A 16927-nucleotide genomic window follows, 5' to 3' on the forward strand; every position below is an offset into this window, starting at 1 on the left:
AACGGCGCAAATAAATACGGACGGGGCCGTGTTAAAAACTTGGGTTAGGCACACACATTCGCAACAAGATCAACTTGCCATGCAACAGACGCATGCACACCATATAATGCACACACACCACACACACACACAAGCACACGCATTCGTTGACACTGATAAAATAACTCATTCCACAGGCAGTGACACGTGAGAAAATTAGTTTTTATGCACAACAAAAGGAATGAAAGAAGATGCCGAGTATATTTACGGTTACATCACAACATTATAAATGCCCTGGCAAATGCAGCAGTTCTCGGAAAACTTTCAACACGTTCCAAACAAAGGTGCGAGGGGGTTAGTCGAGTTGCCAATAGAGTGCATTCACAGGTGCTACGGCCATGGAGGGAGGAAAGAATGCTGGTAGTATTACTGCCCGATTCAAACAGCTGCCAAGTGCTCTGTCGTGTCACCGTCACAGCACTGATGTCTCTCGTGACACAGTTTTGTCCCGATAGCTTGTCCCAAATAACGAGACGCTAACAGCCTCAACAGATTTTCCGAACATCACTCGCATCTCATCTGAATTTAGTAATAACAACTGTTGGGGTTTCACGTCCCCAAACCACGATACGATGGAGAGATGTCATAGTGGAGGGCTCCGAAAATTTCGGCCATCTGGGGTTATTTAAACGTGCGCCTAAATCTAAGCCCACGGGCCTCTAGCGTTTCGTCTTCATCAAAATGTGGTTGTGACGGCCGGGATTAGATTCCACGACCTTTAGGTCAGCTCATCTGGATCGAAACGTACGGTTTTACGTGACAAAACCAAGATATGATGACGAGGCAGATTGTAGTGGGGTGTTTGTGTTGTTGATGCGATTAAACATGACATACACAAATGCATTGTCTTACGTGAATCTCCACATGTGAAACTTTTGTCTTCTCTTTCTTATGTGCACTTTGTGTTGAATCTTGACTGTGCTTCCCCTATTGGGTACGATCCAAGTTGGGTACAAAATAACATTCTGGTTTCACATGAAATTTTTCATAGACTCACCACGAAATGCTAAAAAGAGCAACAAAAGCTCTCTCTTGACGGAACCTCAAGGAACCAAGCAAATATGTTCCATTTAACAGGAGTTCCGTTTACTGAGAGATGAACAGAGGTGCCGAATTCAAGCAAGAAACCAAATACATTAGAGTCAGCTGTTCCATTTAAGCAGAAATTCCGTTTAAGAGATTTTCATTTACTGAGAGTCGACTATATTGTGATCGTTATGGAGTCGTGACAGAGCCGTGACGGAGCACTTGATGGTGCTGTGAATCGGGCCTTATGGTCAATTGAGCGGTGCACGATGCAGACTGCGTGTTAGGTGAGCGTTATGGGGAGGGTGAAGATGATTGAGAGAGAGAGAGGGGCATCTTCTATTTGCATCACGTAGGCAGCAACAGGGGAGGAGGGGGTCGCACCTCCGAGCCGTGCTCGGCCGACGGTCCGGCTCCGTCCTCGTCTGTGTCTTGGTCGTCGGTGCCCAGGGCGAGGTCGCCGTCCTTCTGTAGCCGCTCGCGGGCGCTGGTGAACACCGACTGCAGCACGATGGAGTCCTCGTAGATGAGCGAGCCCTCCACGTTGTACGTCTGGGCGTTGACACAGAGCAGCATGAAGTCGTCCTCCAGGTCGTCCAGCGTCCGGTACCGGTGCTCACGGATGCGAGCCTAGCGGGCAGAAAAACAGAAGTCATATGCATCGTGGGCATTCTGATTAAAAAAAAAAAGGAAACAACTTGAAGTTCTCCACACCGAAACAACAATCGTATCATGAGGCAGGCACACTGTAATGGGGGACTCTGTATGAAATTTGAAATTTTGGCTGCCGGGATATTTCAGTTGCACCTAAACCTAAGTGCATCTGTGCGTCGTCCTCACCTTGATTTTCTTCAGATCAACGGGTTTCTTGATGACTTCGTAGTAATCGGGAAGCTCCCTCTTAGACGGTAGCTGCAGGAAGGCTTCGCTTAGTACACGGCCATCACTGTGAAAGGAAAAAAAAAAAGTCATGGTCACCACACCATTATTTGCACTTGCACTCAGCGACCATTTCCTCCATCTTCACAAAGAAACATGCAGGCCTTCAATAGACACAAAATCAGTCTAGAACGATGAAGTGTTTCCAAGGATTGTTTTTTTCTTAAATATTGTAGTACAGTAAAACCATGTTATGTTTCGTATTGTAAATAAGACACAATAAGACATATGAAAGATGACACGTTGTAGGCTACGGACAGAACAAAAGATTAAGCACGAACACATTTCCATTCTGCAAAGGCAAACCCCACAGCTTCCATCGCCTTTTTTTTTCTAACTGCCAAAATCATGGTCATGGTATGTTTTTTTGTTACAATACAATCAGGTGCACATTAGACTCTTGGGCACCTTGAGAGTCAAAGAAATACAATTTGATTGGTGCCACTACGCACAAAACATGCACTAGAGGCATGCACATTAAGGGCACAGGAACAGTAGGTAAGTTGGGCAAAATAAGACTACAAGATTGGTTTGTTCAATGCTGGACCAATTTACTAATATGAAAAATAGGGATAAGGTTGATGTTTGAATACGAGTCCCTTAATGTCACAGAACATCCGAAACATAGATGTAGCACAGATCAGAGGTACCGTATTTACTTGAATCTAACGCGCACCTTTTTTCCGGGAAAACGAGTCCAAAAATCGCATGCGCGTTAGAATCGAGTACCGAAAAAAAAAAAAAAGAAACTCGGTTATCGTATTGCCATCGACATTTCAAAATGGCCGCCTCCTACGCGCCTTGGCTACCTTGGCCATTTCTGCTATTTTTTTCAGTTCGTACGTGTGCTGAGGAGATTGTCATCCCGTTCTGCGTTCGCATCGACGGCATGGAAGTGCCGACTCCAAATACTCGACTAGTGTACCACGATGCCGCATTTAAGAGAATAGTTATTACATGTGCAGAGAGACGGACGGAAATCGGGCCGCATCGCGGTCGTTCGGAGTTCCCGAAACGTGCGCGCAAGACTGGCGCAAACAGAAGCAGATTTTTTACAGCAAAGCTTCACGAAAAAGTTTCTGTGGACAAAAGCAGGGCCGGTTTCCCGAAATCGAAGAGTGTTGACAGCGACAAGGAGTTGTCCGACAGCGACGAGGACTGATCCATTACGCGACTCGTATCGCCGCCGTAGTGGTGACAGTTTTAGCGGCAAGGCCCGCTTTTTGACTTTGTGTTTTACTTTTTTTGAAACTTTAGTTCTTTAAAACCCAAATACTTGTTCTTCTGATTGTGCGAAGTTTGACTCCTACGGACTTTTTTGTTCTTTTCTCTCACGAAAAATGGGTGCGCGTTACAATCGATGTACAGTAGACTCTCAATAAACGAAAATCTCTTAAATGAAACTGCTGCTTAAATGGAACAGCTGCCTCTAACATGATTGGTTTTGTGCTTGAATTCTGCACCCCTTTTCATCTCTCAGTAAACGAAACTCCTGTTAAATGAAACATATTTTCCTGGTCCCTTCAGCTTTCGTTTAACAGGAGTCTACTGTATTACTTTTTTTTTTGGTCGCGGAAAACGGGTGCGCGTTACAATCGAGGGCGCGGTAGAATCGAGTAAATACGGTATGTGACAAAGCCAGGGGATGCCTAACCTATCCTTGTAATTGATGACAATGTCGATAAGCTTGCGCATCTGCTTGGTCAGGGAGGGCGGGTTCGGCGAGGCCTTCTCGACGGGTGGCCGTCCGCGGCGCTTCTTCACCACGGGCTCGTCGTCCACCATCTGCCTGGAGGGGCCGCTCTTGCGCTTGCCACCCCGCTCGCCGCCAGAGCTTGACGAAGCGCCATTGCCACCGGACTTGCGGGAGCGTTTGCGCGTTTCCATCTCGTCCAGGTTGCCATCCTCAATGGCCTGTGTTATATTATTGGGAAAAACACAACACCTTAGTCGTCTATACACTATACAAGAGTATTACAAAACACTGTTTTGTTTTGTAATGTGGCAGTTATGTGCCAATGCTTCATGGGTAAGTTCCAGGAACATTACATGCTGCACACAGGTGTGCTTGCATGTGCACGCATGCACGTGCACACACACACACACACTAGAGGAAAAGTTTAAAAGTCGTCTATACAACAGTGTTACCATACACTTTTGTTTTGTAATGTGACAGTTGTGTGCCAATTTTTAACGGGTAGGTGCCAGGAACATTACACACACACATGCACATGCATGTACACAACACAAGAGAAGAAAAGTTTAAAAATGTTCAGCAGTGATTTAGCAGTAAATGCGAGAGAAATGCATTATCTTTCCCTTAAAGGGGCACTAAAGGCAAATATTAAGTCGACATAGCCACCCATAATCACCTCTAAGTACCTTCAATTACATTCACTGCAACACTAGCTGGCAATGGCCAACATTAGCGAGCCTAGTGATAGTGCCATAAGGCTAAGTAGGTCGGGCCACATGCAGCCAGTCGACTTCACACTATCCCGTACACTTTCTTTTACAATATGACCATCCTAATACTAACATATTAAATATAGATGGCGACACATGTCATGCGAAATTATAAATTTCTAAAGTGAAACCACTACAACACTGACACTTCCAAGAGGTGACCCACCCCTGCGACGCAAACTCACCCGAAGCCATTCCTTGTCGGTGAGTGCGTCCGAGTAGTCGATCTCCTTTCGCTGCCGGTTTCCTCGTCCAAACAGCTTGTCCTCCTCTTCCTCGTTGGTGAGCCGCTCCACCTCAGCGTCGTCCTTGAGCAGCCACTTGGGCAGTTCGTCTTCCTCCATCAGTCGAGGCTTCCTCTTCACACTGCGTGCCTCCTCTCTTCTCCTGTCTATGTCCATTTTCTGCGAGGGCAGAGAAGGAAGCTCACATTACAGAGGCACTGAACACACCTTCAGGTTTCCTGAAGGCTCATGGAAAGAGTTGAACTTAAACTGAGGACGAAGCAGCAGGCCATGTAAAGGATGGTGATAGGCGTAACCTTAAGGGACAAGAAGAGAGCACTGCAGGTCAGGGAATGAACACCCGTTAAAGACGTCTTAGTCAAAATGAAGAAGAAATGGGCATAGGTAGGGCATGTAGCGCGAAGGCAGGATAGCTGCTGGTCAGTCACAGATTGGATTCCAAGAGAAGGCAAGAGTGCAAGGGGGAGGCATGAAGTTAGGTAAGCAGATGAGATTAAGAAGTTTGGGGGGGGGGGGACACACACGGTTGCAGTAAGCACAGGACCAGGTAAATTGCAGAAACATGAGAGGCCTCTGCCCTGCAGTGGGCATAATCAGGCTGATGATGGATGATAGATGGAACACACATTTCTCTGAAACTGCCAAGTGTGAATACAAATTTCCGAAATTTTACCACACTAGCCGATTAAGGGGGGACGCGGCTTTCGTATTGTGAAAAATGGCAAGAAAATCGATTTTCTGAAAATCAAATTTTCAGTTTCTGGAACCCTTTTTCTATATGATTCCAAAATATCTACACTGAAAACCACCCAGAAGTGCTTCGAAAAAATTGTTTTGCCCTCCGAGGTGGCGAAAATTATTGTGGAAATCGCAAAAAAACAGCGATTTAAAAAAAATTGTAGCTCCGCGATGACGCGACCGCGAACCAACTTTTTGGGCTTGTCGGAAAGGGCATTTCTCCGTGTTAAAATTCCCCGCTTCAGCGGGCTCCTCCATTCAGAAAGAAGCGCACAAAAAGCAAACACTTGAGAGTCGTTCCGAGGCCTCCGATTGGCCGCGTCCGCCATGTTGCCCCAGCTCGCCTCGCCATTGGTCCGATGCTCGCTCCGGGAGATCGTCGTCTGCGCGTCGCGAGTTCACGGCTGTCGAGAATCGCGCTACTTCTTGACACGTTCGCTATAGTTCTTTGTTCACGGCTCGACGATCGCTTAAAATATTATTACGCTTTAGTTTGGAGCTGCAAGAGGAAGTTCGATCTGATTACGATGGTGCGCCGCGCTCCTAGCGAACATCGCAAACGCGCGTCTCGGACCGACTCTAGCGTTGACTGCAGCGTCGGATTCGCGGTTAGATGTTCTGTTTATTAGCACCTCTGACATCGTGACGAAGGCGATCGCGGGACGACTCTTTGTACTCACTGAAAAGAACACACCGGGGCCGTGGCTGGGCCAAGACAAAACTTTATTGCGATCGCGCGGTTTAATGTAGCGTTGTGCGAGATGGGTTAAGGGGAAGGGAAGGGGAAGAAGCAGTGGTGATAACGGCGGCTTCGGCTGGCGTGACATCACAAATACAACATTCCGCTCCCCCTACGGTGAGTAACGGTCTGGGGATTTGCGTTGCCGGCCCGAGCGACGCAACACCGGAGTTGAGGGGCTCCCGGCGATCCCGCTCCTTGTTGGCGCTCGCCTCGGTGTTCCTCCTGCTGGGGCCCCGCCGGCCCCGGCGGCCGTTTCGAGGCACCGAGAGTCGCCGGCTTCTCCCTGGTCATGCTCCAACTCCCGTGACAAGGCGTGTACTTGGCGTTCTGGTGGTACCACCCCGAACCCACTCTCACGGCGGCAACAGGCTCGAGCGGAAGCGGCAATCCTCGGGTCCGTGCCCTTTTTCTCCGCAGCGGTAGCACGCAACAATCTGTGGCCGGCTTCGTGGGCGATAGGACTGGCCTCCCAGCGTATGCACACTTGCCTCAGCGGTGGGGCTTACTATCTCTTGCGCGTTGGCCTCGGCCATTTCGGTAGATATCACAATTTCTTCCGCTTCGCTTCTCGTCAGCTGTGGTTTCGCGAGTAGCTGCCGACGCGCTCCGACGTTGTGCAGACCACACACGATGCGATTTCTTAGCATTCTGTCCAACGAAGCACCAAAATTGCAGGTGTCCGCTATCTGTCGAATCGCCACGATAAAATCCTTGACCGGTTCGCCGGGCAGCTGATTGCGGGTGAAGAACTTATAAGACTGTACTATCTCGTTCGGTTGCGGCGAGAAGTGCTGCTTAAGCAAGGCTATCACTTGTGGGTACGACAGTTCATTCACCTTATCCGGTTTAATGTAGCGTTGTGCGAGAGGGGTTAAGGGGAAGGGAAGGGGAAGAAGCAGTGGTGATAACGGCGGCTTCGGCTGGCGTGACGTCACGGATACAACACTCACGACCACGCATTACGCACTTTGAAGCAACGGGTACCACGGCCTGCACACCTACTGCTTGGAGTCGTCACTAGGCCTAACTTCGCTCACGGCGCCGTTTGGCGAGACGAACCTCGAACTTTGCGGGCAACAACAACGCGCTAGCGTGCTCGCGGCTATGTACTTCTCAGCAAGCGAAGAAGCACATCGCTCGCCGGCACTTCGGAACCGCGGATGGGCATTTTACGCATCGGCAGTGAACTCGACAGGCAAGCTCGATCGTCAGACCCCACGGCCACGGACTGCTCGGAGCAGCAGTAGCAATTTCGCGCGTTGGCACCCGAAAATGCGAGACCAAGTATACTGCGCGCAGATTTTTCATCATCGTAGCTTTGCATTCGCGCATCGTCACCGAACGCCGTCACCAAGCACATCACGCGCCGGCTCCACGGACCCCGCGGCCGAGCACTTCGCGGTCCGAGTGCTATCAATAAGGACTAGGGATGTAATTTAGACGTGCTTGGAGCCGTGCTTGGTATCGCCGCAGGCGTTTATGAATGTTCTGAAACAGTGAAAGCCTCGTAGACTAGCGTTGTCGCGGTCGGCCGAATGATAATACGTTTCATATGCGAGATGCGAGAGTGGCAAAAGACCGTGTAGGATGCAGGGGGACGAATTTTTATCTGCCCGACTCGCGTCACTGAATAAACTGCTCAAAAATCCCTGTGCCACTAATGTCTTGGCCATAACTGTTTGCTATTTGGAACAGAGGCATCAGCTATCATGGTGTGAGCCATTTTCTGTCACAACAAACCTCTCTATAAAAATTATGCTATGATTAATTGTAATCAATAAGCAAGACTTAATTATGCTAATAACAGCATAAATACAAGAAATATGTGTAATTATTTCAGTATATGGCCTTATTAGGTTGCAATATCTTCTTTTCTGTCATGTCTGTCACACCACTCCTTCATACAGAGAACTTTGTTTGAAATCCATACTGGTTTTTTTTAGATCAAAAAAAGAAGAAGGTTATGAAAAAAGAACAAAGGCACACTGGAGAAAGGCCACATGTCCAAGAAGTGAAACATCATAAAAAAAAAACCAAAGATCACAATCTTTAGGTGTTTTAGAGAAGGCCAAACTTTAAACACCGTTTTCTCAATACTGTTTTTTTGGCATGTTGCTCAGCTTGTGGAGCAGATATCTTGGCAACTACTACACAGATTTTGATTCCGTTTTTTCTTTTTTATTCCTTGAAGTCTTGTTGACAGGATGACATTATTCTTTACCTTGCTTAGGGCCTAGTTTTTTTTGTATGTGATAATTAGTGCATGAGAAGTTCTGATGCAATACATGAAGCTGATGGGGATGTTATTTGTAAAAAAACTAAAACGAATAGACAATTTTTAATAATGTCATCCTGTGTAGAGTTCTTTTGAGTAAAGATCAAAACCACTTGGACCTTCCTGGCATGTTTTGTTACAATGCTAGGCTTTTCACCAGCAGACTATGTCATCAGATCATGTAACATAGTGTAATTTGAAAACTACTTGAGATATCACAATGAAACTTTATACAGTAGAACCCCGCTGATACGTTTTTGAAGGGACCGTTGGAAATAAACGTAAGAGACGGGAAACGTAAGAGCCGAAAAACAGGAAAAACGGCAAAATATTTAGTGGTACAGAATTTTATTTCAATTCTTACGAGCAGCACGAAAATTGGCGCGCTCAGCCGCGATCTAGTCGATGGATAGAAACGCGGAGCTTAGGACGGCCTTATCCACAGAAATGGTAATCAACGTAAGTGATTTTTTTAACACCAACAGCTGTAGGCATGAAAAAACTAAGCACACGCAATCACGACCGGCGCGGCGAGTCCGACCGCGAACCGCACGCACGACCATGCGAGCTCCAACCAGCTCGAGCTCCTCCCGTTCTCCGACAAATAACGATGGTGATGAGTCTACGCCAACGCGATGGCAGAAGTGAATGCCAATCTCGAAGGCCTTGCTTTCGCAAGCAATTACGTCATACACGCCATGTTTGTGCAATGCAAATCTCAGAGGCTATGCTTTTGTCAATAGTAAATGCCAATCTCGAAGGCCTTGCTTTCGCGAGCAGTTACGTCATAGACGCCATCTTTGCAATTTGAATCTCGAAGGCCATGCTTTTGTTTGCATCAATTGAAAGATTCTGTTGTTTGCGCCTCTCATGCGGCTAATATTACGGTCAAACGAGGCCAAGCTGCGTGAAAATGCGCCATGGCCGCTCTCTTTGGTAGTCACTCGGTCGGCTCCGGGCGCACTTCGCGACGTATCATACGGGAACGGTCCGACAGTTACGACGTAACAGCGGGGTTCCCAATACATTGTATCCTATGGGAGCTATGCCGGGACCGGCGGAAAACGACGTAACAGCCGGGAAAACGCAGCAGTGAGGAACGTAACAGCGGGGTTCTACTGTATATAGCTATTTGAGACACTTTTCAGTATGCCTGCCAAATTTCAGTACTCTAGGTCAACAAACAAAAAAGTTTTTTTCGATCGCCACTTCCCCCCTTAAGGGGAGACGCGGGTCTTTTTTTTATTTCTTTTATTAGCTGGGTGAACTGAACGGAATTTAACAAACTTATCCCATTTTTTCTGCAGATTCCAAATCTCTAATTAGATTTTTGGTAGCTGCATTAGTACAAAAGATGTACAATCTCTAAAAGCATATTTCTTACGGGAATTTTTGGCAACTTTGCTTTGTCAAACACAGAAACAAAGTATGTGGCAAGGCTGCCAGAGAGCTGGTTTAGCCGGTGATGCTAATCCGATTGTCTTCAACAAACTTTGAATGCAAAATAAATAGACGTAAATGTGAGTGAAATTTTTTTGCTGCATGCTATTTCTGATAATCGAGAATTATAATTTGGTGAACAACATTATAAGAAAATAAATAGCATCACCGGCTAGACCAGCTTCCTGGCAATCTTGCCACATACTTTGTTTTTGTGTTTGACAAAGCAAAGTTGCCAAAAATCCCCGTAAGAAATATGCTTAAATATGTGTTAGAAATTGCATATCTTTTGTTCTAATGCAGCTATGAAAAATCTACTTAGCGATTTTGAATCTGCAGAAAAAGCTGAATAAGTGTATTAAATTTCATGCCATTCACCCAACTTTTAAAAACCATTTTTTAAGACCCACGTCTCCCCTTAAGGCTGAGAAAGTTAATTCAACTAAATTTTAATTCTGGGGCTTTTACGTGCCAAACCCATGATATAATTACGGGGCATGCTGTAGTGCAGAACTTCAGATTTTGGCCACATAGCTTTCTTTAGCGTTCACCTAAATTTGGTGTTTCTGAGATTTATTCCCAGTGACAAGTGCCCATTAAGGCTGGGAATCGAACCCGCATCCTTGAGCTTAGCAGCTCAACGTCTCAGCAGTTAAGATACCATGGTGAATAGGACGTATATGCTAGCAACCTGTTCCCAATGCATTAGGCATACCTGGAAAAGCTCCAGTTCTTCCTCATTCCTGGCAATCATTTCGTTGATGGTTTCATCATCTGGCACTTCATTTTCCTCCTGTAGTTGAGAAAAAGAAAAGTCAATAAAAGAAAAAAATACATGACGAGACATCAGACAAGTGTCAAAAAGACAAAACAATAAAATTAGAAATGTAAGCCTCCCAAAAATGAAATCACTGTACCCACTACAAATGGCTTGCACCCTTTGTGCGGTGTATGGACTCCTGTCCGTATCACTGCACAAAGGGCGGTGATCGGACCGTATCACCAGCTGTGTAATGATACGGACTCCTGTCCGTATCACCGCACAGATGGTTTTCTCACATATCTTCGTTAAAAACTAGTGAAGTAACTGTGCCAAGTGTTACGTTATGGACAATAAAATGTCAGCTTTCTGTAAAATTTGAGCAAGAACAGATCAGTGGTAAGTTTGGAATATTTTTTTCTAAGGGTGAGTGTCCCTGTATATAAACTAGCTTGAAGCAAGAACCCCTTCCACATTTTTTCACCACCGAAAACTTCCCATGAAAGCTACGTAAAGCATCCAGCAATGCTTTCTTCCAACAGAGCGCATTCTTTCTAAAACTTCGTGCAACATTTGTAGAACAAGCCATAATCAGTAAACCTTATAAAAAATTCTGCGGTTGGCAAACTCGCAAAATGACAGCTCACGAGACATGCTGCGGGTTAATTTTTTCTGGTCACCAGGTGTCCTTCGACATGCATACAAGTTATGAAATACGAATATCTTTGGATCCCGATCCCATCTGAATGTTGTCCTAGAGAATGAACAGTAATTGAACCGAAGCCCTCGTGATCACCAGCAGAGCGCCACATCTGCTAAGCCCCTCAGGTTGGAGTGAAGAAAAAAATTCTGGATTGTGCGCACGCGATTAAAACGAGAAAGATAACATGGAGGAAGAGTAGAGGTGTGAGGAAAAAAGCGCAGACTTGCCTCCTCGTCGTTCTCGTCCTGCGTGAGGATGGCCTGGAGGAACTGCTTTCTCTCGGAGCCCGTCGACTTCTGGTCGAACATGCCGGCCTGGATGACCTTTTCGTCCAAGTTGAGTTTGTACTTGGCCGCAGCCAGGATGCGCTCCTCCACCGAGTTGACCGTCACGAGCCGCAGCACCCGCACCTCGTTCTTCTGGCCAATCCGATGGGCTCGATCTTGTGCTTGCAAGTCCTGCATCCAGGAGGAAGGACAACAGTCGCGGTGAGCGTTTTTCCATGCGCATCAACACTTGTGCAATAGGCATGGTGCATTTGAAGTTAAACACACTGACATGCATACTTTACGTTCATGCTTTCCTAATGTTTTTCATCGGCTAACAAATGCCACTGCAAAACATGCAATGTTTACGTGTGTGAAACTTTCTTAAATGTTACTATGGGTCCTGCAGTGGAATAATCATATGCAATCAGGTTGTATATGCTTTGCATTGAGTATGCTTTGTGCCACACATGTGGCGCCCATGATGTATTTCGAAATGGCTGACGAAAAGTGCTCTAGCCCTTTCCATTGGCTATTTTAGAATATAAAAACTGTATTCTTTATTGTACCATGAAGCACTACTACAGAAACAAAACGAAATTAGCAGGCCTATACTGTACTACAAAATACAGAACGCTATTCAAAAAAGCACTCTGTTCCATATTTTGTAGTCAGCTCATGGCTTGGAAGGCAAGTGCTTCCGCCAGAATAACATCGCAGCACGCAAAAGCAGCACCCTCCCCCCCCCAACTGTCAGAAGATGCCAAGTAAACACCCAATTATTTCACCACGGAGGTGTATGCAACAATAGATACAGAAGAATGGCCCTTCAATCAAACCAAATTAATGCTCGAAGCTTACGACTCTAAGGAAAGATAAAAATGACGCACAAAAGCGTATAAAGAGCAGAGTGAGTGAGTTATTAGTGACACCACAATGCTGTAGCGACTCTGGCTTCACCCAATCTCAATCCAGTGATTGAGCTGTGCAATAACTGTTTATGTAGTTGAAATATTTCAGATAAGTGTCATACTTCAGCACTCATCGTCCAGTTCTTGCCAACTGGAAAGTTGGGAGAAAACAGGTACGTGCTGAACAAAGGTGTCAAGAGCAACAAGTCCACAAGCGTGTCTGTCGTAGCATGTGCTTGAGTCGATATGCGTATAGGTTTACAGGCAACCCGAAATGCTTCCACTTGTACTTTTCTGTTTACACTTCCTTCAAAGTGGTCCTTAACCACCCCTCAGACATGGTGACGAAAATACATTCTACGAACAGCAAACATTGCTCTGAACAGCTCGGCCAAATTTTGTAGTCATGCGTGGCACATAGAGCTTACAAGCGGAGTGCAAAGTTGCCACTATTTCAAGTGCCCTCTCTTGATATAGAGGCCCGTCCAGACCCTTTTTGAAGCTGTCGGCGTCGGCTCTACCTTGCCATTACAGCAGATTGCTGCTATACGACGATAGCTGACACAAACCAAGAGCAGCGTTTAGACCAGATGCGCATCTTGCCACGGGGAGCAGTCACATACCAGTGGCGCACTCTATAGTGTGTTAAAATTGCACAGTAGCAACACTAGCACGCACTGGAATCACACTGGGAAAGAGCGATCATGTATCATGACATGCACTGACCTAGCTTCTTTCTCCAGTGTCATCCCTCTGTGTGTAGCTTGAAGCGTGCTCGTCAGGACCATAGAGTTTCCTACAATTACCTAGAGGGAACTCTGGAACTGCAATCGTTCAGCCACCATGGGAATGATGGGATATGTATGAGCCTTCATACATATCGTCACGTCTTGACCATCAGCATAAAGTTTTTATTCCTTTCTGCCGTACTAACGTTTTTTCAGACTCCTTTCTGCCAAAAACCAGTGCCGAGTGGAACCACCTTCCCCCCTCCATCGCCTCCATTGAGGATGTGTCATCCTTCAAGACTGCACTAACCGATCATATCTTAAGCCTAGAATAACTGAGTATTGTTTGAACATGTATTCTAAATAATTTGTTGTATTATTGTGCTCTGTTTTTTACTACATTTTTGTTATATTACCCACCCCCTCTGTAACGCGTTTATGTGCCCTGAGGGTAATGTAAATAAATAAATAAATAGAGCACGGATTTGCCTAATCTTCGTGCTTACGGCTTTGGACGCACTTGTGGCTTTGTTTATTGCTGTGTTTTGGCGTTCGTCTCGGATAAGAGAATAGACCGTTGACCAGTGTAATAATTTCGTTTTTCAATCTGTGGTTCGTATATGTATTAAAATCACAACTGCAATGTGTACGCCCTGTTGTGGGGCACTGCCCGTGAGGTGCCATATCGCCATATCGCCATGTTTACCACGGTGCTGCTACCGCTCCGACTTTTTACTTTACATTTATTTTCTGCTTTCTTTTTGTATGGGGCTGTGAACTAGTCAAGCTGTTTAACACAGCTTTTTTTCACAGTCCTTTCTTTCTGTACGACAGAATGAAAAATAAACTTTGACTTTGACTTTGACTTTGAATTTCGTGACCAGATTTGAATTGGTGAGCCTAAAATGGTTAAAGTGGTGAAGTGGAACTGCTGACTTTGCTGAACTTCGTTTTACGACAAACTGGATGCAGGCGACGTGGACCCAAACGGAGCCAAAAGAACGAAGTTTAGACAAAACCGTGTACTACCCATCACTCCCATGCTGACTGAAGAGCCATGCGTTGAAGCTCCCATAGATACTAGCGCCAGCGCTCGCTCTAGTAAATATTCATTCATTCATTTATTAATACTGTCAGCCCTGCTGTAGGGCTATTACAGGAGTGGAAGGTACAACGTAAACATTCTCGTAATGTACGTACAGAGACAAAAAAAAGAATCTTTTTGAGAAAATATGGTACAATAGGAAACTCTATAGTCAGGACAGAAAAAGAGAGAAAACGTGCGACAAATCCCTGTAAGTTCGCTCGTTCTTGATGGATTTGAAAAATGATTGCAGAAATTGACTTGCAAAGCAATAAACTTCAAAACTGAGGCCTTTTAATGATTACTTGGAAAAGTGATTCAGGATGCCTTTAAACAAGCTATTACCAGTATCAATGTAACTGTGACATGAATCCCTTATTGCTCTACAAGGGCGACCACAGTGTTTTCAGCAACGATCCTCTGACCTGGTGGGGGTTCCAGTCCGAGTCGAAGATGATGACCGTGTCTGCCGCCTGCAGGTTGAGACCCAGGCCACCGGCCCGGGTACTCAGCAGGAAGATGAAGTAGGGAGACTCCTTGGCATTAAACATTTCCAGCAACTGACCACGGTCTTCCGCCTTGGTTGTACCGTCGAGACGCAGGTACCGGTACCCTACAATGGCACAAGACAATACGGTCATTAAATGTGAGTGGCCGTTCCCCGGTGCTAGCGATTTCAGTGCAAGGAGCGCGTGCGTGGGCTGAAAAAGCTTGAATTTGAAGATTTCTGCAGCAGTTGCAGCATTAACATCAAAGCACTGCTCCATTACTGAGGTATTGCAGATTGACAGTGATTATGCCAAGACATCAGCAAATGCAACCATTCTTGTATAATCCGACCTCATTCAGAAGTCTCAGAAAGCACTACTGCATTTAGAACACTCCAAACGATTACCTGAAATAACGTTGCAAGCCTCTTAACGTAAACTTGAACAAAGCGTAGCAAAAAAAAAAAATAATAAATAAGACGAGCACTGACCCCTGTAGGTGAGGTAGTCCTCCATGATGGTCATCAGGGTGGTCATCTGACAGAAGAGAAGCACCCTGTGCTGCTTGGATCGCAGCTTGGGAAGTATCCGGTCCAACAGCTCAAACTTGCCAGACACCCGGTACAGGTCGGGTCTGCATGTGTGTGTGAGTGCGTGCAAAACGTCAATGAAGAAATCCAGCTAGTCAAGTTGTCAGCTTGAGAGATGAGTAACGGCACAAGCCCGGTAATCTGCCGGGAGTCCGCTACTTGAACCGTCCACTTCAGGATGCTTTGATAGGAAATAGCTCGAGAGCTGGCAGACCAATGCTAACTGGAAGTTCAGAGTCTCAGGCTCCATGCTATTGGCGCATGCCGAAATGGACAGTCTATTGCATGGACCCTTGCAGAATATAATCCATGGCTCCAGTTCAATGATAAGTGCTCAAACTAGAAAGCTCACCATGAGATGCGCCCAAATTCTGTGAATGCCATCATTCTTCCATGTTTAACGGACTGCCCTCAGTGGTTAACATGACTGTATGCAACTTCATTTTTTAACCTTTATTATAAACTGATTTCGCACTACTGCGCATCAAGGCAGCAATGCTGAGTAAAGAACTCCCTTCACCCGCAAGCAGAAAGACAACCAATTCAAGATGTTTGCCCGTCTGTCCTTCTGCATTTTCGATAGTAAGTACAGTAGAACCCCGCTGATACGTTTTTGAAGGGACCGTAGGAAATAAACGTAAGAGACGGGAAACGTAAGAGCCGAAAAACGGGAAAAACGGCAAAATATTTAGTGGTACAGAATTTTATTTCAATTCTTACGAGCAGCACGAAAATTGGCGCGCTCAGCCGCGATCTAGTCGATGGATAGAAACGCGGAGCTTAGGACGGCCTTATCCACAGAAATGTAATCAACGTATGTGATCTTTTTAACACCAACAGCTGTAGGCATGAAAGAACTAAGCACACGCAATCACGACCGGCGCGGCGAGTCCGACCGCGAACCGCACGCACGACCATGCGAGCTCCAACCAGCTCGAACTCCTCCCGTTCTCCGACAAATAATGATGATGATGAGTCTACGCCAACGCGATGGCAGAAGTGAATGCCAATCTTGAAGGCCTTGCTTTCGCAAGCAATTACGTCATACACGCTATGTTTGTGCAATGCAAATCTCAGAGGCTATGCTTTTGTCAATAGTAAATGCCAATCTCGAAGGCCTTGCTTTCGCGAGCAGTTACGTCATAGACGTCATCTTTGCAATTTGAATCTCGAAGGCCGTGCTTTTGTTTGCATCAATTGAAAGATTCTGTTGCTTGCGCCTCCCATGCGGCTAATATTACGGTCAAACGAGGCCAAGCTGCGTGAAAATGCACCATGGCCGCTCTCTTTGGTAGTCACTCGGTCGGCTCCGGGCGCACTTCGCGACGTATCATACGGGAACGGTCCGAAAGTTACGACGTAACAGCGGGGTTCCCAATACATTGTATCCTATGGGAGCTATGCCGGGACCGGCGGAAAACGACGTAACAGCCGGGAAAACGCAGCAGTGAGGAACGTAACAGCGGGGTTCTACTGTATTTTCACAG

At 46.1% G+C, this 16927-nt stretch overlaps 1 protein-coding gene across 2 annotated transcripts in view; it reads right to left on the reverse strand.

The window, feature by feature from the left end:
- The window catches only part of LOC119405150 (transcription activator BRG1), a 50828-nt gene that overhangs the window by 9730 nt on the left and 24171 nt on the right, over positions 1-16927 (reverse strand). For both annotated transcript variants that reach the window (XM_037671951.2, XM_037671950.2), the window contains exons 18-25: positions 15342-15484; positions 14788-14975; positions 11601-11831; positions 10626-10703; positions 4656-4874; positions 3659-3918; positions 1906-2011; positions 1450-1695 (exon numbers count right to left, since the gene is read on the reverse strand). In XM_037671951.2, the coding sequence (XP_037527879.1) occupies positions 1450-1695; positions 1906-2011; positions 3659-3918; positions 4656-4874; positions 10626-10703; positions 11601-11831; positions 14788-14975; positions 15342-15484 (1471 nt within the window). The remainder of the gene's footprint in view (positions 1-1449; positions 1696-1905; positions 2012-3658; positions 3919-4655; positions 4875-10625; positions 10704-11600; positions 11832-14787; positions 14976-15341; positions 15485-16927) is intronic.

This window comes from Rhipicephalus sanguineus, chromosome 9 (genome assembly GCF_013339695.2).
Source record: "Rhipicephalus sanguineus isolate Rsan-2018 chromosome 9, BIME_Rsan_1.4, whole genome shotgun sequence".
Classification (NCBI taxonomy): Eukaryota; Metazoa; Arthropoda; class Arachnida; order Ixodida; family Ixodidae; genus Rhipicephalus; species Rhipicephalus sanguineus.